At 43.3% G+C, this 25,591-nt stretch overlaps 1 protein-coding gene across 15 annotated transcripts in view; it reads right to left on the reverse strand.

Moving 5' to 3' along the window:
- LOC120314980 (disks large homolog 2-like) overlaps positions 1–25,591 on the reverse strand; it is an 899,194-nt gene that overhangs the window by 129,094 nt on the left and 744,509 nt on the right. For all 15 annotated transcript variants that reach the window (XM_039358594.1, XM_039358591.1, XM_039358596.1 and 12 more), the window contains one exon: positions 5,331–5,384. In XM_039358594.1, the coding sequence (XP_039214528.1) occupies positions 5,331–5,384 (54 nt within the window). The remainder of the gene's footprint in view (positions 1–5,330; positions 5,385–25,591) is intronic.

Genomic DNA, 25,591 nt, shown 5'->3' on the forward strand with positions numbered 1-25,591 from the left:
AGATCAGCTGGTATAATAATAATAAATAAATAATAATGAATAAATTATTATCATTATTATTATTGTCATTGTTAATAATAATAATAATAATAATAAAGTTGGAAGAGACCTTGGAGGTCATCTAGTCCAACCCCCTGCTCAGGCAGGAAACCCTATACCAGTGGTGGCGAACCTATGGCACGGGTGCCAGAGGCGGCACTCGGAGCCCTCTCTGTGGGCACACGTGCCGTTGCCCCAGCCTCGCCTCCCTCCGTGACCCCCCTCCTCTCCAGCAGCCCCCCTGAAGGAGAGTTGCCGCTGAATGTGGCCCACGCAGAGCAGCGCAGCCAAGGACATGGCAGCCAGGCAGCGTAGACAAGACTTTGCCCTCACACCCCATCCTGCACAGTTGATGCTGTGGGGCGCAGGCAGAGGGCGTAGCCGCCATGGTGCTGCTGGGCTTCCTGGGTGATCTGTGGCGGGCCCTGGAGGCGGTGAGTGGCCTTGTGGGCAGGCGGGGCTGGGGGGCGAAGTGGGGGTGGGGCAGGGGGTGGAGTGGGGGCGGGGCCAGGTTTTGGGCACTCGGTCTCTAAAAGGTTTGCCATCACTGCCCTATACCATTTCAGACAAATGGCTGTCCAGTCTCTTCTTGAAAACTTCCAGTGTTGGAGCATTCACAACTTCTAGAGGCAGGTTGTTCCACTGATTAATTGTCCTAACTGTCAGAAAATTTCTCCTTAATTCTAAGTTGCTTCTCTCTTTGGTTAGTTTCCATCTGTTGCTTTTTGTCCTGCCTTCAGGCGCCTTGGAGAATAGCTTGACTCCCTCTTCTTTGGGGCAGCCCCTGAGATATTGAAACACTGCTATCATGTCACCCCTCGTCCTTCTCTTCATTAAACCAGACATACCCAATTCCAGCAACCGTTCCTTATATGTTTTAGCCTCCAGTCCCCTAATCATGTTTGTTGCTCTTCTCTGTACTCTTTCTAGAGTCTCAACATCTTTTTTACATCATGGTGACCAAAACTGGATGCAGTATTCCAACTGTGGCATTACCAAGGCCTTGTAAAGTGGTATTCATACTTCACGTGATCTTGATTCTATCCCTCTGTTAATGCAGCCCAGCATTGTGTTGGCCTTTTTGGCAGCTGCAACACACTGCTGGCTCCTATTTAAATGATTGTCCACTTCAACATACAATCATAACTGGGACCAGAATTTCCATTGCTAAGCAAGATGGTTGTTAAATGAGTCACGGTGACTCTACAACTTCTTTTTCCATGGTTGTTAAGCAAATTACTGCAGTTAAGTGAATCATGGGGCCATTAAGAAGATTTGGCTCCCCCAGAATGACTTTGCTTGTCAGAAACTGGCGGGAAAGATCACAGATGGTGATCAGATGACCCTGGGATAGTGCAACCATCGTAAATTCATGCCACTTACCAAGTGCCTGAATTTGAACATGCGACTATGGAGATACATAAATGGTCATAAATGTGAGGACCTGTCAAGGATGAAACTTTGGCAGCTAGGTGCCTCTGTGCTTCAACTTGCCTTTAAATTAAGGGGGGGAGGCATTACTTTCAAGTGGGTTAGATGGAGAAATGAAACTTCTTCAGTTCCGCTGAAGACAGTGAGAGCCTGAAGCCTTGTCAAGGACACCAGAACAGGTGTGTATTTGAAGCAGACAGTTCCCATAACAAAGTGAACTTGTTCATATGGATTATGTAAGGCATTAGGGGTTTGGCTGGGAAAATTATTGTTTAAGTCTATGAATTGGTGTTGAAACCTCAGAGTTAGTTTTGCTCCGACATAACCATGCTGTGTATTCAATAAAGAGTAAGAGTTTCAGAAACGGAATGAACCTGGAGTTTTATTTGGATTCTCAAGCTGGATGTTGATAGGACCAGTTCTAAGTCACCTTTTTTTGGTGCCACTGTAATTTTGAACAGTCACTAAACCAGTGGTTCTCAACCTGTGGGTCGGGACCCCATTTGGGGTCGAACGACCATTTCACGGGGGTCGCCAAACAACGCAGTCCGCCATTTTTTTCCCCTTTTCCTTAGCTGTGCTACTCCCTTTTATTCTATTGGCTTTTGAAAGCCAATAGAATAGACTCTCTTGAATAGAGTCTAATTCTATTGGCTTTCAAAAGCCAATAGGAATTGTCCAGCTGTCTCTGCCCTGCTGAGCCCGCCAAAAGTCCCATTCTACAAACGGTGCTGCACCCGTTGAGTAGTCCTCGACTTACGACCGGTTGAGTAGTCCTCGACTTACGACCGGTTGGGGGTCGCGGCATTAAAAAGGTTGAGAACCACTGCACTAAACAAATGGTTGTAAGTTGAGGGCTACCTGCAGTGAGACATTTCTAGGCCTCAGTCAATCTAGTTTAGATTGATCTTTGGCTCTAATTTATACCACTTGTAGTAGAACCTTAGTAAAGGAAGAGAACATTTTTGATAATCTCAGACATCCAAATTTAAGTATCCCACACAGATGCGTCTCCAGCTTTTGCCTGAATGTATCCAAAAAAAGGAAACTTACCTCTGGTCTGGATAGATCATCCCATGTCATAGAACACAGAATAAAAGAGTTGGAAGGAACCCTGGAGGTCTTCCAGTCCAACCCCCTGCTCAAACAGGGGACCTTAAACCATTTCAGATAAATGGTTGTCAAATGCTTGTATTGTTAAACAGTTACTAGGGATCTGCTTTTCTACACTTAAAACCATTTTTTCCTGGAGGCTTTCAAGAAAGGATTGGACAGCCACTTGTCAGAAATGGTATAGGGTCTCCTACTTGAGCGGGGGGGGGGGTTGGACTAGATGACCTACAAGGTCCCAGCCAACTCTGTTATTCCATTATTCTGTTAAGTATGCCTTTCCTACTAACTCTGTGTTGTCCTGCAGCAACATCTTTAAGTAGAATTATTATAATTATTATTATCAGTAGCCCTGGTGGTGCAGTGGTTAGAATGCAGTATTGCAGGATAACTCTGCCCAAAGCCTAGAGTTTGATCCTGACCGGCTCAAGGTTGACTCAGCCTTCCATCCTTCCAAGATTGGTTAAACGAGGACCCAGATTGTTGGGGGCAATATGTGATATTATACACTGCCCAGAGAGTGCTATAAAGTGCTAAGGAGCTGTATATAAGTCTAGGTCAGTGGTAGCGAACCTATGGCACACATGCCAGAGGCGGCACTCAGAGCCCTCTCTGTGGGCACACACGCCGTTGCCCCACCGTTGCCCCAGCAGAGTTTGCCAGAGTAGCGAGCATGTGGCGTTTGGAAGCGACAGGGCAGGAACTGAGCGAGCAAGTGGCATTCACCACCCCCACCCCCACCCCGGGGATGACCCAAGATAGCGAGGGACTGGCCCCCACTGACGTGGCCCCGGTCATGCTCACCCAGTTTGCCGTGATCACTGCAACCATACCCACCCAGTGGGCCACGCCCCCCACCCCCCTGAGGGCACCACAATACTGATGCAGCCCTGGCACTTTGCGATAAACAATTGGGTTTTGGATTGCAGTTTGGACACTCGGTCTCTAAAAGTTTCGCCATCACTGGTCCAGATCTATTGATAGTGTTATTTGACTGGTTTGTATCACAAATCTGTATCCAAACTTTCTCTCTCTCTAGTATTTGAGTATTAGACACACACCTGCCTTTGTACATTTTATGAAAACACGGCACAAAAAGAAGGATACAAATGCACAGGATCAACCCCATCCAGTTTGCTGTTTGGGGGGAGGGGGGGCTCTATCGAAAGCCACCAGTAAAATACTGTGGAATGGGGAATTTCTCCCGAGCATTGCTAATTGACGATGGTTTGCTGAAGGACATTAGCAGCTGCCTCACTGCTTCATTACACATTAAGGAAAAGTTATAATTTAGCTGATCTTAATAGTTTTTCTCCCTCACAGCTCTAGCCAACCTTTTAGACATGAGCTCATCTGCTTCTTGAACCGTAAATTAAATGAACAGTGATAAATCAGTGGGTGCACTGAATTTGAAGATCGAGAGAAAGGGGAAACCAATGTCTACTCTTAAAAAAAAAACACAATCTCAGTTATTGGTAGATTTTTGATTGAACCTAGATATAGGAAGAAGGAAAGGATCAAGTCTTTCTCCAGTGTGTTGTTGTTAGTTGCGAAGTCGTGTCTGACCCATCGCGGCCCCATGGACAACGTTGCTCCAGGCCTTCCTGTCCTCTACCATCTTCTGGAGTCTCTTTAAGCTCACACCTACTGCTTCAGTGACTCCATCCAGCCACCTCATTCTCTGTCGTCCCTTTCTTCTATTGCCCTCCATCTTTCCCAGCATTAGGCTCTTCTCCAGTGAGTCCTTCCTTCTCATTAGGTGGCCAAAGTACTTGAGTTTCAACTTCAGGATCTGGCCTTCTAAACAGCAGTCAGGGTTGATCTCCTCTAGGAGGGACCGGTTTGATCGCCTTGCAGTCCAAGGGACTCGCAGGAGTCTTCTCCACCACCATAGTTCAAAGGCCTCAATTCTTTGGCGCTCAGCCTTTCTTATGGTCCAGCTTTCACAGCCATACATTGCAGCTGGGAAAACCATGGCCTGGACTATATGCACTTTTGTTGGCAGGGTGATGTCTCTGTTTTTTAGTATGCTGTCCAGATTTGCCATAGCTTTCTTCCCCAGGAGCAAGCGTCTTTTGATTTCTTGGCGGCAGTCCCCATCTGTGGTGATCTTGGAGCCCAAGAAGATAAAATCTGTCACTACCTCCATTTCTTCCCCATCTATTTGCCAGAAATTGAGAGCCCCAGATGCCATGGTTTCTCCAGTGTAGACAACCAATACTCAGTCTCCTCCTAGGTTTCTTATTTCATTTTCTAAATCCTTTCTATGCTATCTCATCATGGATTGTGGTGGTTTACCTTCCCTAAAATCATGGCAACGATGCATCAACCAAAACCTTGAAAAGTTCAGTGGAAGAGCACTGTCTTGCTGGCTTTCTTGAAATTTTATTTCTGGTTCATACTTATAGTCTGCCTGTCTTGCAATTAAGGGACTCTAGGCCACTTACCAGATAAAAATGACAATAGAAAACATCCAAATATTTTTTATCTCATATTTATTTTCTGCCTGTCTTGCCATCAAATGACCCTAGGCCACTTTACAACAAGATGAAAATGTTAAGAACTGTGGGAAGGGCCAAGAAGATGTAGGAGAAGGACAGGCAGACCCTGAGGGTAGAGTCAAGAGAGGAATCAGCTTGGAGTCATTACATTCCCACAAATGGTCTAAGTCTATTTCCTGTTGAATTCCATTAATTTAACCCCAAAGAAAAACACATCGAGAAAACATAAGAAATGTTTTTTTGACTTACATAAGGGATAGTGTCCAACGTATCTGTATTGACAATAATAGGAGCAGGGCTGGCCTGGGAAAGAGAGAGAGAATAACAAGTTTACAGAACTGATAAACTATTTACATCAAAAGCTATTAGTGCCTCAATTACAAAAAGGTTGATACCCTGGTTTGAATGTCACCGAGGAGAAAAAAACATCCCATAGCAAATCAATAATGCACACTCATTATACAGAGGAACAGAAAATAAAAAATTGCATTTTGGCGGTAGGATATACAACTTACATGCTCTAAAATCCTGAGTGTAATGCACAGCAGGCTTATATCTGGACATTTTGCTTTTTTTCTTCTTCTTTTGACCTTTTCTTTTAGTTCTGGGGGGGGGAGGGATAATTTTGGGGTTGATTGGCTCACGGCGTAAGAAGTTGAAATCAAATTCCATAATTGGCCGAGGGCCAAAATCTGAGTTCTGCTATGGCACAAGAGTTTATTTTTGGGAGAAGATTTATATTTTATTACAGTCTAAGTAGTGGGCACCAGAGCAACAGTACAATATATCATGCAAAATATTAATGAATAGAGTACATTAGACACAACCATTTTATATGTTCAACATCAACCTCTGGCGACATCAGTCTCTGAAGACATTCTGAAATAGACAAGTCTTTATGAGTCCACCTTAGGCATGAAAGCCAGCTGGGTGACTTTGGGTAAATAGTAATAGTAGTAAAGTTGGAAGGGACCTTGGAGGTCATCTAGTCCAACCCCCTGCTCAGGCAGGAAACCCTACACCATTTCGGACAAATGGCTGTCCAGTCTCTTCTTAAAAACTTCCAGTGTTGGAGCATTTACTGCTTCTGGAGGCAGGCTGTTCCACTGATTAACTGTTCTCACTGTCAGGAAGTTTCTCCGTAGTTCTAGGTTGCTTCTCTCCTTGATTAGTTTCCACCCGTTGCTTCTTGTCCTGCCTTCAGGCGCTTTGGAGAACAGCTTGACTCCCTCTTCTTTGTGGCAGCCCCTGAGATATTGGAACACTGCTATCACGTTCCCCCCTCGTCCTTCTCTTCATTAAACTAGACATACCCAATTCTAGCAACCGTTCCTTATATGTTTTAGCCTCCTGTCCCCTAATCATCTTTGTTGCTCTTCTGTGTACTCTTTCTAGAGTCTCAACATCTTTTTTACATTGTGGTGACCACAACTGGACCGCAAATCTCCAGGAGACGGTGAGTTCTAGTCCCGCCTTAGGCATGAAAGCCAGTTGGGTGACTTTGGACCAATCACCAGGAGACGGTGAGTTCTAGTCCTGCTTTAGATAGAAAAGCCACCTGGGTGAGCTTGGGCCAGTCACTCTCTTAGCCCAATGCACCTCCCAGGGTTGTTGCTGTGAGGAAAATAGGAGAAGGAAGGAGTATTATGTGTCTCCTCCATCTTGAGTCATTGATAAAAATAATAGAGTGGGAATATAAATAAATAAATATACTTCTCAAGCGGGCTGCCTAAATCTTGACTTGGAAAGTTCCCAAATCATTGCAGAATTCTTCCAGGTCCATCCCCGATATGCTTTTCATTCTGCTTTTTAAAAGCATTTTTATTCCCTGATCTCTTTTCTCTGTATTTTAAGTTCATTCACCCCTCCCCCCTTATATTTCTCCAAACATCCTATACACCACCTGATAAAAAAATTAGTTTCCTTCTGGCGAATCTTGTTCTCCCTTGGGTTTAATCAGGCTGCTTAGTATCCTGCAGCTAAGACAAATGACAGCTGCAATGACAGATTGGAACAGATCATTGGGACAAGGAAGAGCAGTAGCCTTAGACTTATATACCGCTTCACAGTGTTTTACAGACTTCTCTAAGCGGTTTACAGAATCTGCATATTGTCCCCAACAATCTGGGTCCTCATTTTACCGACTTCGAAAGGATGGAAGGCTGAGTCAATCTTGAGCTGGTCAGGATCGAACTCCTGGCAGTCGGCAGAATTAGCCTGCATACTAACCACTGCACCACCACCTTCCTTCCTTCCTTCCTTCCTTCCTTCCTTCCTTCCTTCCTTCCTTCCTTCCTTCCTTCCTTCCTTCCTTCGCAATAGCACTTAGACTTATATACCACTTCACAGTGCTTTACAGCACCCTCTAAGGCTAAGCGGTTTGCAAATTCAGCATATTGTCCCCAACAATCTGGGTCCTCATTTACTGAGTTCAGAAGGATGGAAGGCTGAGTCAACCTTGATTAGGTCAGGATTGAACTCCAGACTGCAGGCAGAATTAGTCTGTAATACTGCATTCTAACCCCTGTGCCTTCCTTCCTTCCTTCCTTCCTTCCTTCCTTCCTTCCTTCCTTCCTTCCTTCCTTCCTTCCTTCCTTCCTTCCTTCCTTCCTTTTATTCGCAATAGCACTTAAAAAGAGAGAGAGAATTATGTTTCATCTGCGTTGTTAAACAAATTAATTAAATTCACTTTCTGCACCAATAGATAGAGCTCTATGTAGTCATCCTTTGGACTCATCCCTCGCAGCCATTCTCAGCTTTTCAATGCTATTATATACGAACAATATACGCATGCCCTATTACAATAGGCACGCACAAAACGAAATGTTTCTTATTGCTGTATTATTCTCTAAACATTATTCTGAAATGAGGGGGGGGGAAATGGAGGCAGAGTGGGCAAGACATAGAAAATGAGCAAAAATGGGACAAGTCCTCTTTTCCTCATGTGTTGTTTTAGTGTCCATGCGAGTGCAAACAGAAACAATAAGGGAACAACAATGTGAATCTGCCTTACATCAACTGTACAGCATGGACTCTATGCGATGTTTTTTTTTTTTAACCTTTGGAAATATAACTAATAATTGATGCAATGTTAAAAAGAAATAAATCTCAAGAGTAGAACTTTAAGTGTATCTGCCTGGGTACTCAAGGTGGCGTTTTCCCTGCAGAGAGAAACATGCCAGCAATCAGATTTAACTTTTTCTGAACAGTTCCTGAGAACAGCCTGAAATAGGCAAGGACTTATGTATATTCCTACCTAACATAAGAAGCTTCAGTGTGTTACAGAAAAAGACAATATAAATGCCAAAAAGGAGCAAGGCTACAACAGCACTGAAAAAAAAGTGAAATACCATTTTTTTTTTCTTTCTGTGTCAGGGGTCTTCATATTTGGCCCTTTTATGACTTGTGGACTTCAACTCCCAGAATTCCTCAGCCAGGCACGCTGGCTGAAGAATTCTGGGAGTTGACGTCCACAAGTCATAAAAGGGCCAAGTTTGAAAACCCCTGTTCTATGTCAATCCTTTTTATTAGTTTATAATATAAAATACAAAAATGCAAAAGCAAATAATAGGAAAAAATAGGGGAGGGAAAAAGGAAGAGATAGGTGCCGAGAGGAAGGGAAAAAGAAAGAAAGAGTATTGACTTCCAGCTCCCTTTGGTGCAATGGAATAAGAAATAACCATGGTTTTCCCAGTTGCAATGTATGGCTATGAAAGCTGGACCATAAGAAAAGCTGAGTGCAAAAGAATTGAGGCCTTTGAACTCTGGTGCTGGAGAAGACTCCTGCGAGTCCCCTGGACTGCAAGGCGATCAAACCGGTCAGTCCTAGAGGAGATCAACCCCGACTGCTCTTTAGAAGGCCAGATCCTGAAGTTGAAACTCAAGTCCTTTGGCCACCTAATGAGAAGGAAGGGCTCACTGGAGAAGAACCTAATGCTGGGAAAGATGGAGGGCAAGAGAAGAAGGGGACGACAGAGAATGAGGTGGCTGGATGGAGTCACTGAAGCAGTAGGTGTGAACTTAAATGGATTCCAGAAGATGGTAGAAGACAGGAAGGCCTGGAGGAACCTTGTCCATGGGGTCGCGATGAGTCGGACACGACTTTGCAACTAACAACAACAACAACATAAATTAGCCATTTCTATAACAAAAGATGTATCTAATCAGTAAAGCCCCAAAATCAAAGTTTCATTTATTTCCATCTCAAGTACAAAATCCAGAAGCGGTTTCCAAGGGGAAACAAAAGTACTTTTGTTTTTTCTTTTCTTTTATCAAAGCAGTCAATTTAGCCATCTCTGCTAACTCCATCAGCTCATGCAACCGTTCATCCATTGAGGGGACTGAAGCATCCTTCACATTTTTGTGCATAAAGTAATCTTGCTGCCGTCAACATGTATAACATCGAAGTTCCCAAAAAAATTTCCCCCGAGTCTTTTTCCATTAAACCCAAAAGAAAAGTTTCTGGTTTTATCTTTACATTTGCTTTAAGACATATACCATTTTTTTCACACTTAACAATTACTGCAGCATCCCCCTGGTCATGTGATCAAAATTCGGATGTTTGCTAATTCACTTAAAAACTATGGCAAGAAAAGTCGTAAAAAGGGGGCAAAATTCACTTAACAGCTATCTTGTTGAGCATCGGAAGTTTAAGTCAAGGGCTACCTGTAGGCAGATCATAATAGAGGAGTTAGCTTGAACTCTGCACGGGTGACTTTGGTTGTTCACAGCTGCAACTTGCTTGTTTCAATCTCTGGAGTGTACAAGGTCTTCTTCAAGTCCTTCGTTAATGGCTTATTCATCCCTTCCCCAGTTAAGTTCTCTCTTAAATTTCCCCAAAGTCTACTTTCCTTTCCACAATCGAGGAAAAGCAAGCAAAGTTGTGGCACTAATGCAAGCCTCAAGTCTTTTTCTACATGTATCACAATGTTGCACACCTAACCAAAGGAATGGAGTTTCTGGCTTGCTAGTGCAACATCTGATGAACTTATTATGGATGCAAAAGCAATAGCACTTAGAGTTATATACTGCTTCATGGTGCTTTACAACACTCTCTGTATAGTTTACAAGGTCAGCTATTTGCCCCCAACAATCTGGGTCCTCATTTAACCAACCTCGGACGGATGGAAGGCTGAGTCAACCTTGAGCCCATCAGAATCAAACTTCTGGCAGTGAGCAGAATCAGTCTGCAGTGTTAACCACTGTGCCACCATGGCTCCTATTTATAGCTATAGCAATAGCACTTATTGCCCCTAACAATCTGGGTCCTCATTTAACCAACCTCGAAAGGATGGAAGGCTGAGTCAACCTTGAGCAGGTCAGGATCAAACTTGTGGCAGTGGGCAGAATCGGCCTGCAATACTAACCACTGTGCCACCACAGCTATTTATAGCACTAGAACTAGCACATATTGCCCCCAACAATCGGGGTCCTCATTTAACCAACCTCGGAAGGATGGAAGGATGGGTCAACCTTGAGCCGGTCAGGATCAAACTTCTGGCAGTGAGCAGATTCAGCCTGCAATACTGCATTCTAACCACTGCGCCATCATGGCAACCTTTAAATGGATTGAAATGCATAATAGCTGGGGACCCAGACGCTAATTTTCCTGGACTCATTTTGTACTTGACTACCTAAGCATTCTCTATCCTGCCCAGCTACAATTTATCTTTTTCTATACTTTGGACTGGACTGAATTTCTGGCCAGCGTGAGAGTCCTAATCCTGCAAAGGCCTGGTCCTGAATCCCCATCCTCCATGTTCCCCACACTCAAATTTGATGTACTGCCAATATAATATTCAAATTTAGCACTGCATTATTCTGTCTGAATTAAATGCAAATTAAACAGATGAAGGAACTTTTCAGCAAGCAGAGATAGAAAGGCAGGCAGGCAGGAAGGAAGGAATCAAGGAACAAAAAAAATGTATCTATTCACATTGCCGGCATCACACTCAAAGAGAGAATAAAAGCTTTCCAAAATAATTATCTCCACACACATCTGTGTTATATTTTCTTTTCTTTTTTTTTCTGAAGCTGAAGCAAAGGATGTGGATATGAAATATTAATAGATGCCTTTTCTAAAAAGGATGATGATGGTGGTGGTAAAAATAAAATAGTAAAAAGTCAACCAGCAAAGGATTAAATAAATATACTGGATATGGAAGACAATTTCTGGTTCAGATTTCACCTCCACCATGAACTCTCTAGATAGGCAATTTTTCCATTATTTAAAATAGTTTATAGAATTGTTGCATGGATTAAACAACTGTGCTACCTCTGAGCATCCTTGTCTGAGTTTAAGAGAAGCGGAGTGAGTGTCATACTGGCTCATGCAGGTAGTCCTCAAGTTACCACCACAACTGAGTCCAAAATTTCTGTGGGTAAACGAGACATTTTTTAAGTGAGTTTTGCTCAGCTTTATGACCTTTCTTGTCCTAGTTGTTAAGTGAATCACTGCAGTGGTTGAGTTAGCAGCACTCTTGTTAAATGAATTTGGCTTCCCCATTGACTTTGCTTGCCAGAAGGTCGCCAAAGGGGATCACAGGACCCCTGGATGCTGCAACCGTCATAAATGTGAATCAGATGCCAAACAGCTGAATTTGGATCACGTGACCAAGGGGTGCAAATGTAAAACAAAGGCCATAAGTCACTTTTTTTCAGTGCCCTTGTAACTTTGAATGCTCACTAAACAAATGATTGTAAGTCAAGGAAATAATAATAATAACAATAACAATAACAATAATAAAAAAGTTGGAAGGGACCTTGGAGGTCATCAAATCCAACCCCCTGCTCAGGCAGGAAACCCTACACCATTTCAGACCAATGGCTGTCCAGTCTCTTCTTAAAAACGTCCAGTGTTGGAACATTCACCGCTTCTGGAGGCAGGTTGTTCCACTGGTTAATTGTTCTAACTGTCAGGAAGTTTTTCCTTAGTTCTAGGTTGCTTCTCTCCTTGGTTAGTTTCCATCCGTTGCTTCTTGTCCTGCCTTCAGGGGCCTTGGGGAATAGCTTGACTCCGTCTTCTTTGTGGCAGCCCCTGAGATATTGGAACTCTGCTATCATGTCCCCCCTCGTCCTTCTCTTCATTAAACTAGACATACCTAATTCCCGCAACTGTTCCTTATATGTTTTAGCCTCCAGTCCCCTAATTGTCTTTGTTGCTCTTCCCTGTACTCTTTCCAGAGTCTCAACATCTTTTTTACATCATGGTGACCAAAACTGGATGCCGTATTCCTAGTGTGGCCTTACCAAGGCATTGTAAAGTGGTATTAATACTTCACGTGATCTTGATTCTATCCCTCTGTTAATGCAGCCCAGCATTGTGTTGGCTTTTTTGGCAGCTGCAGCATACGGCCGGCTCATATTTAAGTGATTGTCCACTAGGACTCCGAGATCCCTCTCATTATTCAAAAATATCAGATTTCTAAGTAAGCCAAGAAATCTATATGATTGTCACCACTCAGCAAGTTGGAATTATCTTATCTCGTCAGTCTTATCTGATTCAACTCATTTAGCGACCGTTCAAAATTACAACAGCACTGAAAAAAGTGACTTACGACCGTTTTTCACACTTAAGACCATTGCAGCGTCCCCAGGGTCACGTGATCAAAATCCAGACGCTTGGCAACTGACTCCTATTTATGATGGCTGCCATGTCCCGGGGTCATGTGATCCCCTTTTGCGACCACCTGACAAGCAAAGTCAATGGGGGAAGCCAGATTCAATTAACCACTATGTCACTAACTGAACAACTCCTACAATTGTGGCCAGAAAGGTCATAAAATGGGGGAAAACTCGCTTAATCACTGTCTCGGTTAGCAACAAAAAATTTAGGCTCAATTGTGGTCGTAAGTCGAGGACTGCTTGTATAGGTGACACCGAGAGATACTCTGGTGGGTTTGAAGAAAAGAAATGATCCTATTAATACAGAAACTGAGATGTTTTCAATGCCACGAATTAAAGAGTTGTATGAATCAAGGTTCATTTCAGATCCAGAGTGACATTAAGGTGCTGAACTTGAAACTAGGAGATCATGAATCCTGGTTTATCCTTAGAAGCTGGCCAGTCCCTAATCCTGGGCCTGATCCTCTATGCAGCCATTCCCTCTATCCCAGTGGTTCTCAACCTGTGGGTCGGGACCCCATTTGGGGTCAAACGACCATTTCATGGGGGTCGCCAAACAAGGCTGTCTGCCATTTTTTCCCCCTTTTCTTTGGCCACGCCCCTGGCACCCGGTGATGTATAAGTGGTTGGGGGTCACCACAACATGGGGAACTGTATTATGAGGTCGCGGCATTAGAAAGGTTGAGAACCACTGCTCTATCCAGAGGTTGAGGTGGGGAACAGAATAAACAGAATAAAAGAATTGGAAGAGACCTTGGAGATCTTCCAATCTTCTAGTCCAGGGGTAGGCAACCTTGGCTCTTCTATGACTCGTGGTTCTTCAAAATGAAAAAGGTCTTCTGCAGTCACGACATAAGCCAAAGACTGAAAATCAGGCTTGTCACATGCTATATTTTTTCTATCCTGCTCAATGGAGTAGAGCAGTGGTTCTCAACCTGTGGGTTGGGACCCCATTTGGGGTCGAACGACCATTTCACGGGGGTCGCCAAACCACGCAGTCCGCCATTTTTCCCCCCCTTTTCCTTAGCTGTGCTACTCCCTTTTATTCTATTGGCTTTTGAAAGCCAATAGAATAGACTCTCTTGAATAGAGTCTAATTCTATTGGCTTTCAAAAGCCAATAGGAATTGTCCAGGCTGTCTCTGCCCTGCTGAGCCCGCCAAAAGTCCCATTCTGCAAACGGTGCTGCACCAGTTGAGTAGTCCTCGACTTACGACCGGTTGAGTAGTCCTCGACTTATGACCGGTTGGGGGTCGCGGCATTAAAAAGGTTGAGAACCACTGGAGTAGAGAGTTAGTCTCTGACAGAAGGCCACCTGAAGAGACTAGAAGCATTTGAAAGGTAGATTTACAGGCGGTTGTTACGTATAAGCTGGGTTGACAAGATCAGAAATGAGGAGGTGATAAGCCGCCTGGGAAAGCCAAGAGAAATCACCAAAACAATTAAAAAATGAAAATTAGAATATTTCAGACATGTGATGCGACACCCAGAAAAATACGGCATACTCCGTTTAATCCTCCAGGGAAAGATTGAAGGCAAACGAGGTCCAGGCAGAAGAAGAACATCATGGCTTCAAAATCTAAGGGACTGATTTGGACAAAACTCAGCAGCCCTTTTTCGTGCGGCTGCTGATAAAAACAGGATCGCCAACAAGATCACCAATGTCCGATAATGGATATGGCACAACAACAACAACAAGATGACTTGTGGACTTCAATTCCCAGAATTCCTGAGTCAGCTATGCTGACTCAGGAATTCTGGGAGTTGAAGTCCACCAGTGATAAAAGAGCCAAGGTTGCCTACTCCTGTTTAGTCTATCTAGAAAAAATAGGAAGAGGATCATCATTTGTGCAAGATATAAGATCGGGGAGATGTAAGTCAACTAAATAACTTTCCAAGCCTTATGTTGGAGATTATTAGGGACAAAGTTTTATAACACTTTTTGGAAGGAAAAAACTTATTTGTTGAATGAAAGAGTACATTAACCCAAAGGGACCGAGAAGATACTTGAGTGAATACAGAAAAAAAAACAGGATAATGAGATTTCCACAAGTATCATCAGGAATAAATGAGCAGATGAAAGCTACAGGAGAGGATCCCTAAAATAAATTTCTAAAATTAAACACTGCAAGACCAAATAGACTTTGTGACATCTGTTCATCCGGTAATCTTTTCATTTCCTATGGGCTCTGTTTATCATCAGCTCCTTTATGGAGGTGGACCAATGCTTTTCGGATACGTTCAATCACGACTCCCATAATCCGTAGCCACCAGGGGCATCTGCAGAAACGGTCCAGGTAGTGAAAAAAAGCAGGGGTTGTCAAAAAATCAATCAATCAATCAAAAAGTCAAGATAGAGAGGATGGGAGGGGGCAGCTGACAAGGAGCAAGTAGGACCATTTCAATGGCGACAGACAGAGGGAGATACTGCATAGGTAGTCCTCGGGTTACGACCAAAACTGAGCCAAAAATTTCTGTTGCTAAGCGAGAGACAGTCGCTAAGTGAGGTTGGCCCCATTTTACAAACTTTCTTGCCAGAACTGTGTAAGTGAAACACTGCCGTGGTGAAGTTAGTAACACGGTTGTTAAGTGAATCTGGTTTCCCCATTGACTTTGCTCGACAGAAAGTTACAAAAACATGACGCTGGGACACTGCAACTGTCATAAATATGAGTCAGTTGCCAAGTGTCCGAATTTTGATCACGTGACCATGGGGATGCTGCAATGGATGGAAACTAACCAAAGAGAGAAGCAACCTAGAACTAAGGAGAAACTTCCTGACCGTTAGAACAATTAACCAGTGGAACCACCTGCCTCCAGAAGCGGTGAATGCTCCAACACTGGAAGTTTTTAAGAAGAGACTGGACAGCCATTTGTCTGAAATGGTATAGGGTTTCCTGCCTGAGCAGGGGGTTGGACTTGATGACCTCCAAGGTCCCTTCGAATTTTATTATTATTATTAAGTGTAAAAAATGCTTTTTGTAAGTGTGAATAACGATCATAAGTTCCCTTTTTCAGTGCCGTTGTAACGTCAAACAGTCATTAAACAATCTGCTGTAAATTGAGGACTACCTGTATCTCAGTCCTAGCCTGTATTTCTGAGAGTTAGGAACTCAACGGGTGTATGGCTTCAAATACTACCTGTTAGTCAAAATTAGGGACATCTTGTTATTCTGCTTTGTGTAAGTTTAGCATTCTTTTAACCAGAAACAAAACTATTTAACAAAATCTAATCACGGATAAGGTTTAGCCACAGGGATGATCAATCAGTAGCCTCAAGGCTATACATGGGCACTGTTGATTTCTTCTTTTTTTAAAAGTTTTTGTAATAATACTGACAGACAATGAAAAACACTCTGGTTTTATCTATTAAGGATGTGAATAAGGTTTTATGAGGCAGGATTTTCAATTTTAAACAAAAATCAAGAACGCGGGGGGGGGCATGACTTCAAACCAACATTGGTTTGAAGAGGTTAAGAAGAGGTTGGACAACTGTTTGTCTGAAATGGTATAGGGGGTTGGACTAGAAGACCACCAAGGTCCCTTCCAGTTCTATTCTATTCTATTCTATTCTATTCTATTCTATTCTATTCTACTCTACTCTACTCTACTCTACTCTAGTGCAGTCCAGTCTAGTCTAGTCTAGTCTAATGTTCCTTCCAACTCTGTTATTCTGTTATATTCTGATGAGAGGGAAGTTCAAAAGTAATGTGATGAAATATTATAGTAGTAGTAGTAGTAGTAGTAGTAGTAGTAGTAGTAGTAGTATTTTATGACTCGTGGACTTCAACTCCCAGAATTCCTGAGCCAGCATAGCTGGCTGGCATAGCTGGCTCAGGAATTCTGGGAGTTGAAGTCCACGAGTCATAAAAGAGCCAAGGTTTCCTACCCCTGGTCTAGCCAATCTTAATTTTCTTTGATTGGACTGAAAGGTCTGAAATAACTTTTTTCCTTTACTGACCCTTGGTTGTGTTGGATATTAGTCAAGATCTCTAAACATTCTGGGAGATTTTGTGCAATCTCGATGTTCTTGCACAAGATCTTGTGAGATCACAGCTACAGCAGAGATCTGACGGATGATCAATGCAGCTTTTAAATGACTGCATTCCTTTATTCCACGAATAATAATAATAATAATAATAATGATGATAAAGTTGGAAGGGATCTTGGAGGTCATCTAGTCCAACCCCCTGCTCAGGCAGGAAACCCTACACCATTTCAGACAAATGGCTGTCCAGTTTCTTCTTAAAAACTTCCAGTGTTGGACCAACTTCCAGCAGAAGTAGTGGGTCAATCTTCAGTAACTGGGTTTAAACATTCTTGGAATAAACACATGTCCATCATCTGACAAAAATTAAAAATAAAAAATGAATAAAATATAATAATTCAAAATAAATTAAAAAGAAAACAAAAAAATAAATAAACTCAAAGGGCAGAGTCGATGGGCCACTAAGTCTTTTTCTGCCATCCGTTTTCTTTTTATATTTCTTTCCAAATTGTGGCAAGTTCTTAAAGAGATGGGAATACCAGACCATCTTATTTGTCTCTTGAGAAACCTATATGCGGGTCAAGAAGCAACAGTGAGAACTGGACACGGAACCACTGATTGGTTCAAAATTGGAAAAGGAGTCAGGCAAGGCTGTATACTGTCACCCTACCTATTTAACTTATATGCACAGCACATTATGAGAAAGACAGGGCTAGATGAAACAAAAGTTGGAATTAAGATTGCCGGGAGAAATATCAACAACCTAAGATATGCAGATGATACCACTCTAATGGCAGAAAGTGAAGAGGAACTAAAGAGCCTCTTGATGCGGGTGAAGAAGGAGAGTGCAAAAGTTGGCTTGAAACTCAACATTAAGAAAACCAAAATCATGGCATCCGGCCCTCTCAATTCCTGGCAAATAGATGGGGAAGAAATGGAGGTAGTGACAGATTTTATTTTTCTGGGCTCCAAGATCACCTCAGATGGGGACTGCAGCCAAGAAATTAAAAGACGCTTGCTCTTGGGGAGGAAAGCTATGGCAAATCTAGATAGCATACTAAAAAGCAGAGACATCACTCTGCCAACAAAAGTACATATAGTCCAGGCCATGGTTTTCCCAGTGGCAATGTATGGCTGTGAAAGTTGGACCATAAGAAAGGCTGAGCGCCAAAGAATTGAGGCCTTTGAACTATGGTGCTGGAGAAGACTCCTGTGAGTCCCCTGGACTGCAAGGCAATCAAACTGGTCAGTCCTAGAAGAGATCAACCCCGACTGCTCTTTAGAAGGCCAGATCCTGAAGTTGAAACTCAAATACTTTTGACACCTAATGAGAAGGAAGGACTCACTGGAGAAGAGCCTAATGCTGAGAAAGATTGAGGGCAAGAGAAGAAGGGGACGACAGAGAATGAGATGGCTGGATGGAGTCCCTGAAGCAGTAGGTGTGAACTTAAATGGACTCCAGAAGATGGTAGAGGACAGGAAGGCCTGGAGGAACATTGTCCATGGGGTCGCGATGGGTCGGAGACGACTTCGCAATTAACAACAACAACTCTCTTATCATCAGGGAGAATACCATAATCCCAGTTTTTCTCAACCTTAGCCACATTAAAATTTGTGGACTTCAACTCCCAGAATTTCCCCAGCCAGTTATGCTGGCTGGCTGAGGAATTCTGGGAGTTGAAGTCCACAAAGTCTTAATGTGGCTAAGGTTGAGAAACCGTGCCATGATCATTTAGCAACAACTGTGTCCAAAACTTTGCTTACACATTCCAGCAGTGGTTCTGTTCCATCGCTAAATCGGAAAGTTTTGGCAGAAGTCTGTTAAGCGGAATTAATTAAGATAAGTGTTTATCCAGATTAAAGCATGAGATTGATTCCGAGTCATCTGGGCCAAACGCTTGGCAATTAGTTGAAGTTGCTAAGTTGCATCCTGCCAAACAGCAGAATGAATGAATGAATGAATGCAGAAGAGTTTTGGCAACACCAGCAGAATTCAACAGCAATCACGGCTGTCAATGGCACGCAGATTAATGGCTGGGAGCCCATCTCATCTTCAAGGGAAGAGCTGTTAAGTGGTGTCTCAATTTCCAGGGACAGAAGACATGTAATCAGAAGAAAGAACTTGGCCACTTCTAAGAGGTCCTTAAACTCAGTTGCCGTCTTCAGACTTGTTCAAAAAGTTTCCGACGCAGCCAAGGTGACTTTTTGCGTATCCTGAGATGAACAGAAGGTAGCTGATCGCTTTTTTGTTTTCCAAGTCAAAAATAAAATAAAATAAAAATAAATCAACACACAAGGAGAGCGAATATTGTTGGCTTGTTTTGGAGTTACATCTTTGTAAGCATTTTTAAAAGCCTCAGACGGGTTTATTTTGAGATTTTTAACGTACGTTTTATATTGCCTCGTAATTCTGCACAGATGACTCAGTGTTATGCAGCTCCCAATAGGCCTTTGGTGTTACTGACAAGACTTGGCCAAGGTCAAACTTCAAACAACTTTGTCAAAGAGGTAGCTATCAAATCTAGTGGGTCCGGAATTGGGTATGAAATGCATTCGTGTTTCCAAACAGCAGGAGGCTTATAAATTACGCATGAGAAAAATGAATAAGACCTTGGGCAATGCAATTATTACAGATGAAGTGATCAAGCGGAGAAGGAAGATTTACAGTTAGACCTACTTAATCCTGGTGGACCACAACTGACATCTGGATCCGCTAACTCTGAGAGCTGACAAGAGGACAAGAAGATTTGTTGTCCGGGTTGGGCTGTGGGGCCCTTGGTGCTCTCTGAGTTTGGTTGTTTTCTTGCCAACATTTCATTACCCAACTAGATAACGTCATCAATCGTAGAAGGGAATTGGAGTTTGCTTACGAAAAAGAAAAAAAAGAGAGAGCAACTCCACTCTCTTCTAGCACTGATGGTGTTGGCTAGTTGGGTAATGAAATGTCCGCCGGAAAACAGCCAACCTTAGAAAGAAACAAGGATCCCACAGTTCTATAAATATTCCCTTATTCTATCAGTACCGTCTCCATTTGAGGTGTTACAGAGCCTGGGGGCAGAGTCAAAAGAGGACTTAGCCTCAAGTCATGACGTAGCCATAAATAGACTAAATCCACTTAACGACCATGTTACTAACTTAACAGCTGCAGTGATTCATTTAACAGCTGTGGCGAGAAAGGTCATAAAACAAGGCAAACCTCACAACTACTGTTTTGCTTAGCAATGAACACAGAACATAGAATAATAGAGTTAAATAATAATAGGCAAAACCCACTTAACTGTTTTGCTTAGCAATAGAAATGTTGGGCTCCATTGTAGTCATAAATTAAGACTATATATATCAGGATGTCTAAACTGTTCATCTTTCCATCCGTCAATTGTTTATCTGTCTGTTTATCTATCTATCTTGTTGTTGTTGTTGTTAATTGCGAAGTCGTGTCCGACCCATCGCGACCCCATGGACAACATTCCTCCAGGCCTTCCTGTCCTCTACCATCTTCTGGAGTCCATTTAAGTTCACACCTACTGCTTCAGTGACTCCATCCAGCCATCTCATTCTCTGTCGTCCCATTCTTCTATTGCCCACAATCTTTCCCAGCATTAGGCTCTTCTCCAGTGAGTCCTTCCTTCTCATTAGATGGCCAAAGTATTTGAGTTTCAACTTCAGGATCTGGCCTTCTAAAGAGCAGTCGGGGTTGATATCTCTTCTAGGACTGACCTGTTTGAACGCCTTGCAGTCCAAGGGACTCGCAGGAGTCTTCTCCAGCACCAGAGTTCAAAGGCCTCCATTCTTTGGTGCTCAGCCTTTCTTATGGTCCAATTTTCACAGCCATGTTTATCTATCTCCTACGTTTAATAGTTCTCTTCCACCATTTTCTTCGTTTCTCTTCTAAAACAGAACCCATTTTCTCAAGAGGAATTCAGAGTCAAAATATATTTCACACTGATATTGTGGCACCAAGCAGATGGCCAGGAAGAACAATTGGCTTTCAGCATCACACAGAACAATGGTCAGCATATAATGAAATGTGATGAACAAGACTTTGACATATTTTTTAATTGGATTCCTGTAACAATTCATCAGAGCTAATTGTGTAAAAGCCATTGACTGATTTTGCACTACATTAGCTTAGTGGTTGGGTTTTATGTCCTTAGCACGCGCACACACACACACACACACACACACAGACAAACACACACACATAAACACACGCACACAGACTCACATCTCTGGAAGCCTTATGTAAAATAAAGCGAGGCTAAATGCTACTCATTATGTGAAGAGGGGATTCTTCCTTTTTTAACGAAAGGATTCATTTTGTTCACTCAAGCGACAAAACACAGCAGACAATCTGAAAAGCCGAATAGCTGTAAAATTACAATCAAAGCTGACTGCTCATCTTTACATATATTTTTTTTACAGATTTCATCAGCTCAGAAATATTAAAAAATATTTTAGGCTTATCTTCTGGAGAATTTTGACAGCAGTGCCTTCATAAAAAAAAATCACGGAAAATGAGATCCTTCAAGCCAGTTATAAACACAATTTAACATCTTTACATATAAAAGGATCTCAGCAAAGAGATAAAATGCTAACATTTTCCAAAGCAAGGTGCCTCATTATTATTATTATTTGGGGGGGGGGGCATTGACATAGAAGACCTCTGTAGAAATTCCTGAGTGGACAAACTAGTTTAATGAAGAGAAGGACGAGGGGGGACATGATAGCAGTGTTCCAATATCTCAGGAGCTGCCACAAAGAAGAGGGAGTCAAGCTATTCTCCAAAGCGCCTGAGGGCAGGACAAGAAGCAACGGGTGGAAACTAATCAAGGAGAGAAGCAACCTAGAACTAAGGAGAAACTTCCTGACAGTGAGAACAATTAATCAGTGGAACAGCCTGCCTCCAGAAGCAGTAAATGCTCCAACACTGGAAGTTTTTAAGAAGCGACTGGACAGCCATTTGTCCGAAATGGTGTAGGGTTTCCTGCCTGAGCAGGGGGTTGGACTAGATGACCTCCAAGGTACCTTACGTGTTTATTATTATTATTATTAACTCTTTAGATCTTTAGGTACAATTCATGGATTGTAATACAGATAGTCTTCAATTTATAACAGTTCATTTAATGACCATTCAAAGTTTAGAACAGTAGTGAAGAAAGTGACTTATGACCGTTTTTCACCTTTAATGACCATTGCAGCATCCTCATGATGACATGAGCAAAATTCAGATGCTTGACACAACTGATTCATATTTATGACGGTTTGCCATGTCCCGGGGTCACATGATCCCCCTTTTGCGACCTTCCGACAAGCGAAGTCAATGGGGGAAGCCAGATTCACTTAACAACCCATGTTGCTAACTTAACAAACGCAGTGATTCACTTAACAACTCTGGCAGGAAGGGTTGTAAAATGGGGCAAAATTCACGTGACAACTGCCTTGCTTAGTAATGGAAATTTTGGGCTCCATTGTAGTCGTAAGTCGAGGACTCCCTGTATAGGGATGAGATCCTCCTTTTTCCTGCTAGTGATCTCTCTGCTGATGCAGCCCAGAAATTTATTTGGCCGTCCACATTCTCTGCTCATTTTGCAGTCAACTGCTGAGCATACATAAATCCTTTTCTTCTGTTGTTCTGTCTCACACTGTACCCACAATACTGTACCCTGACAGAGGACTCTTTTTTCCCCTACATTCATGATCTTCCAGTCAGAAACACTGAACTGCAGTTTCCACATTTTGGACCAATTTTCCAGCAGTGCCAAATCCTTTTCCAATATTTCCGCAAGAAAATGGAAGCGATGGATGGAAACTAATCAAAGAGAGAAGCAACCTAGAACTAAGGAGACATTTCCTGACAGTTAGGACAATTAATCAGTGGAACAAACTGCCTCCAGAAGTTGCCGATGCTCCAACACCGGAGGTTTTTAAGAAGAGACTGGACAGCCATTTGTCTGAAAGGGTATAGGGCAGTGATGGCGAACCTTTTAGAGACCGAGTGCCCCAAAACCGCCCCCCCACCCCGTCCTCACTCTGCCCTGCCCGCTGGGCCACCCACCACCTCCACGGCCTGCCACAGATCACCCAGGCAGCCCAGCAGCGCCATGGCAGTCACACCCTCCGCCCGTGCCCTGCAGCATCATCTGCGCGCAACAGGGCACAAGGGTAGAGTCTTGTTTCCACTGCCCAGCTACCATGTCCTTGGCTGTGCTGCTTTGCATGGGCTGTGCCTGGGGGGGGGGCTGCTGGTGAGGAGGGGGCCATGAGAGTAGACGGGGCTGGGGTGACTGTGTGTGCCCACAGAGAGGGCTCCGAGTGCCGCCTCTGGCACGCGTGCCATAGGTTCGTCACCACTGGTATAGGGTTTCCTGCCTGAGCAGGGGGTTGGACTAGAACAGGGCTTCTCAACCGGTGGTATGCATACCACTTGTGGTACATTAACGAGTGGCAAGTGGTACGCAACCCTGCTAGCCAAGTGTAGTGGGGGAGGGAAAGAGCCAGCACAGGCAAGGACTTACTATGAGAGAGTCCTCTGGAGCTGCAGAGTAGCTGAGGCTGAGCCTCACCCCAGGCTCACCCTGCCCCATAAGAAAGGAGGAGGAGGGGGGCGGAGACAGGAGAAGCTATAAAAGGAGGCAGTTTGGGCGGGAGAGGGAAAAAAAGAAGCAGCCTTGAGAGGATGTGGAGTCAGCTCTAGCTGCACCGAAGGGTAAGGAGGAGGGGAGGGGGAGAGGAGAGGAGATCAAGGAGTCCAAGTAGGCCGGCCATGTCTACAACTTCTGTAGCAGCCACCTGTGCTGGCAGCAACAAACAGGCAAGAAATGCAGCAGGGGAGGGGTTGCCCTCCAGGAGGAATGAAGAAAGGTAGCATCAAATGGAGGTAAGACACGGAGGGAGGGAGATGGAGAGTGGAAGGATTCTTATTTGCTTTTGTGACTTTGAAGTTCTAGGATTTGTGCAATGTGGGCTTTGTGGTCTTAAGGAGTGTTTGGCAATTTCTATTTGGCTGATGGCTGATGTCTCCTGTTAGCTTCTATTGTTCTGCTGTTGTTAGCTGTAAGTTTTGCTGCAAGGGATTTTGAAGTATTTTTCTCCTGAATGGATTTGGCCTGTAGCATTCCTTTACTTATGAATGGAGCCATTTGGGGAGGCTGCCTTAGTCGGCAGCCAAAACTTACTACATTTTTTTTCTTCCTTAAGTGCCGGCTGCACTCCTTAACTTTCCTTTCTAGCCACTAGCTAATTCTTAAAGGGGAATGCGCCTTTTTAAGCTAGTTCCCTCAGCAGCTTCACTTTTCTGTCTCTGGAGGCTTTTCCTTGTTTGATGAATATATGGAAGAGGGAAAATATGGGGGGGTGGTCAAATTCTTCCTTCAGAAGGAGGTGGGCATGAGAAAGAGGGAGGCAGGGAAGGAGGGAGGGAGGGAAGGAAGGAAGTCCCGCCTTAGCGCTTGGCCACTAGCAGCCCTGCCATTGACTTTGCTTGTCAAAAGGTTGCAAAAAGGGATCATACGACCCTGGAACATTGTAATCATCACAAATGTGAATCAGTTGCCAAGCATCCCAATATAAATCACATGACCCTGGGCATGCTGCAATGGTCATAAGTGTGAAAAATGGTCACAAGTCATTTCAGTGCAATTGCAACTTTGAACAGGTTTTTTGTTATTTTTTGGGGGGGGGGTCATCAAGTTTTTGACACCTTGCTAGGTGGTACTCGAATATTGCCATAGCCTAAAAGTGGTACAGTCAGTGAAAAGGTTGAAAAGCCCTGGACTACAAGACCTCCAAGGTCCCTTCCAACTCTATTGTTATTGTTATTGTTATATAGTTCAATGAGGTGAATTCAGAAAATGAACTATTATTACTTTTTTTTTTTTTTTTGCAGAGTCAAAGGGAAATCAGGTTGCCTTTAGTACATTTTCTTCTCATCAGAGACAGCAAAAAACTTCCAAAATTTTCCCAAGGGCAGAATGTACTTCAACAGCTTATTAACTCAAGAATCTGTACAAGTGGCCCAGCTCATTTGGTAGAGTGTGATGGAATTTAACTTTTGGACAAGATGGAAGAGCCCACTCAGGCGCAATTGCTGTGGTACATTTAATAAATATTGGATGACTAATAGAAGGTTCCAAAAGATCCTACAGATGACTCCCCAGGAAGCATCGGAAATAGGAATGTAATTTGCATCTCAAATATTCTCTACTTGCATTAGAGAATTCAGAGTCGGTAAAAAATATTCGCTAAATATTGGGACAGGATACTAGAAATATCACGAATTAACTTCAAGATTTATATGTAGACATCAAGAGCAAGATCACGTGAAGTGTTAAGACCACTTATAATGCCCTGGTAAGGCTACACTTGGAATACTGCACCCAGTTTTGGTCACCACAATGTAAAAAAGATGTTGAGACTCTAGAAAGAGTGCAGAGAAGAGAACAAAGATGATTAGGGGACTGGAGGCTAAAGCATATAAGGAACAGCTGCTGGAATTAGGTATGTCTAGTTTAACGAAGAGAAGGACAAGGGGGGACAGGATAGCAGTGTTCCAATATCTCAGAGGCTGTCACAAAGAAGAGGGAGTCAAGCTATTCTCCAAAGCACCTGAAGACAGGACAAGAAGCAACGGATGGAAACTAATCAAGGAGAGAAACACCCTGAAACTAAGGAGAAATTCCTGACAGTGAGAACAATTAATCAGTGGAATGATTTCCTTCAGAAGTTGTGGGTTTTTAAGAAGACAGAGGACAAAGGTTTGTCTGGAATGGTATAGGCCAGGGGAAGGCAACCTTGGCTCTTTTATGACTCGTAGACTTCAACTCCCAGAATTCCTGAGCCAGCCACGCTGAGGGGAAAGGGAGAGGTTTCCAAGCTGGGCCATGCTGGCTCAGGAATTCTGG

The sequence above is a fragment of the Crotalus tigris genome, unplaced genomic scaffold (assembly GCF_016545835.1).
Source record: "Crotalus tigris isolate CLP2741 ecotype Arizona unplaced genomic scaffold, ASM1654583v1 scf7180000019031.1477733, whole genome shotgun sequence".
NCBI lineage: Eukaryota > Metazoa > Chordata > Lepidosauria > Squamata > Viperidae > Crotalus > Crotalus tigris.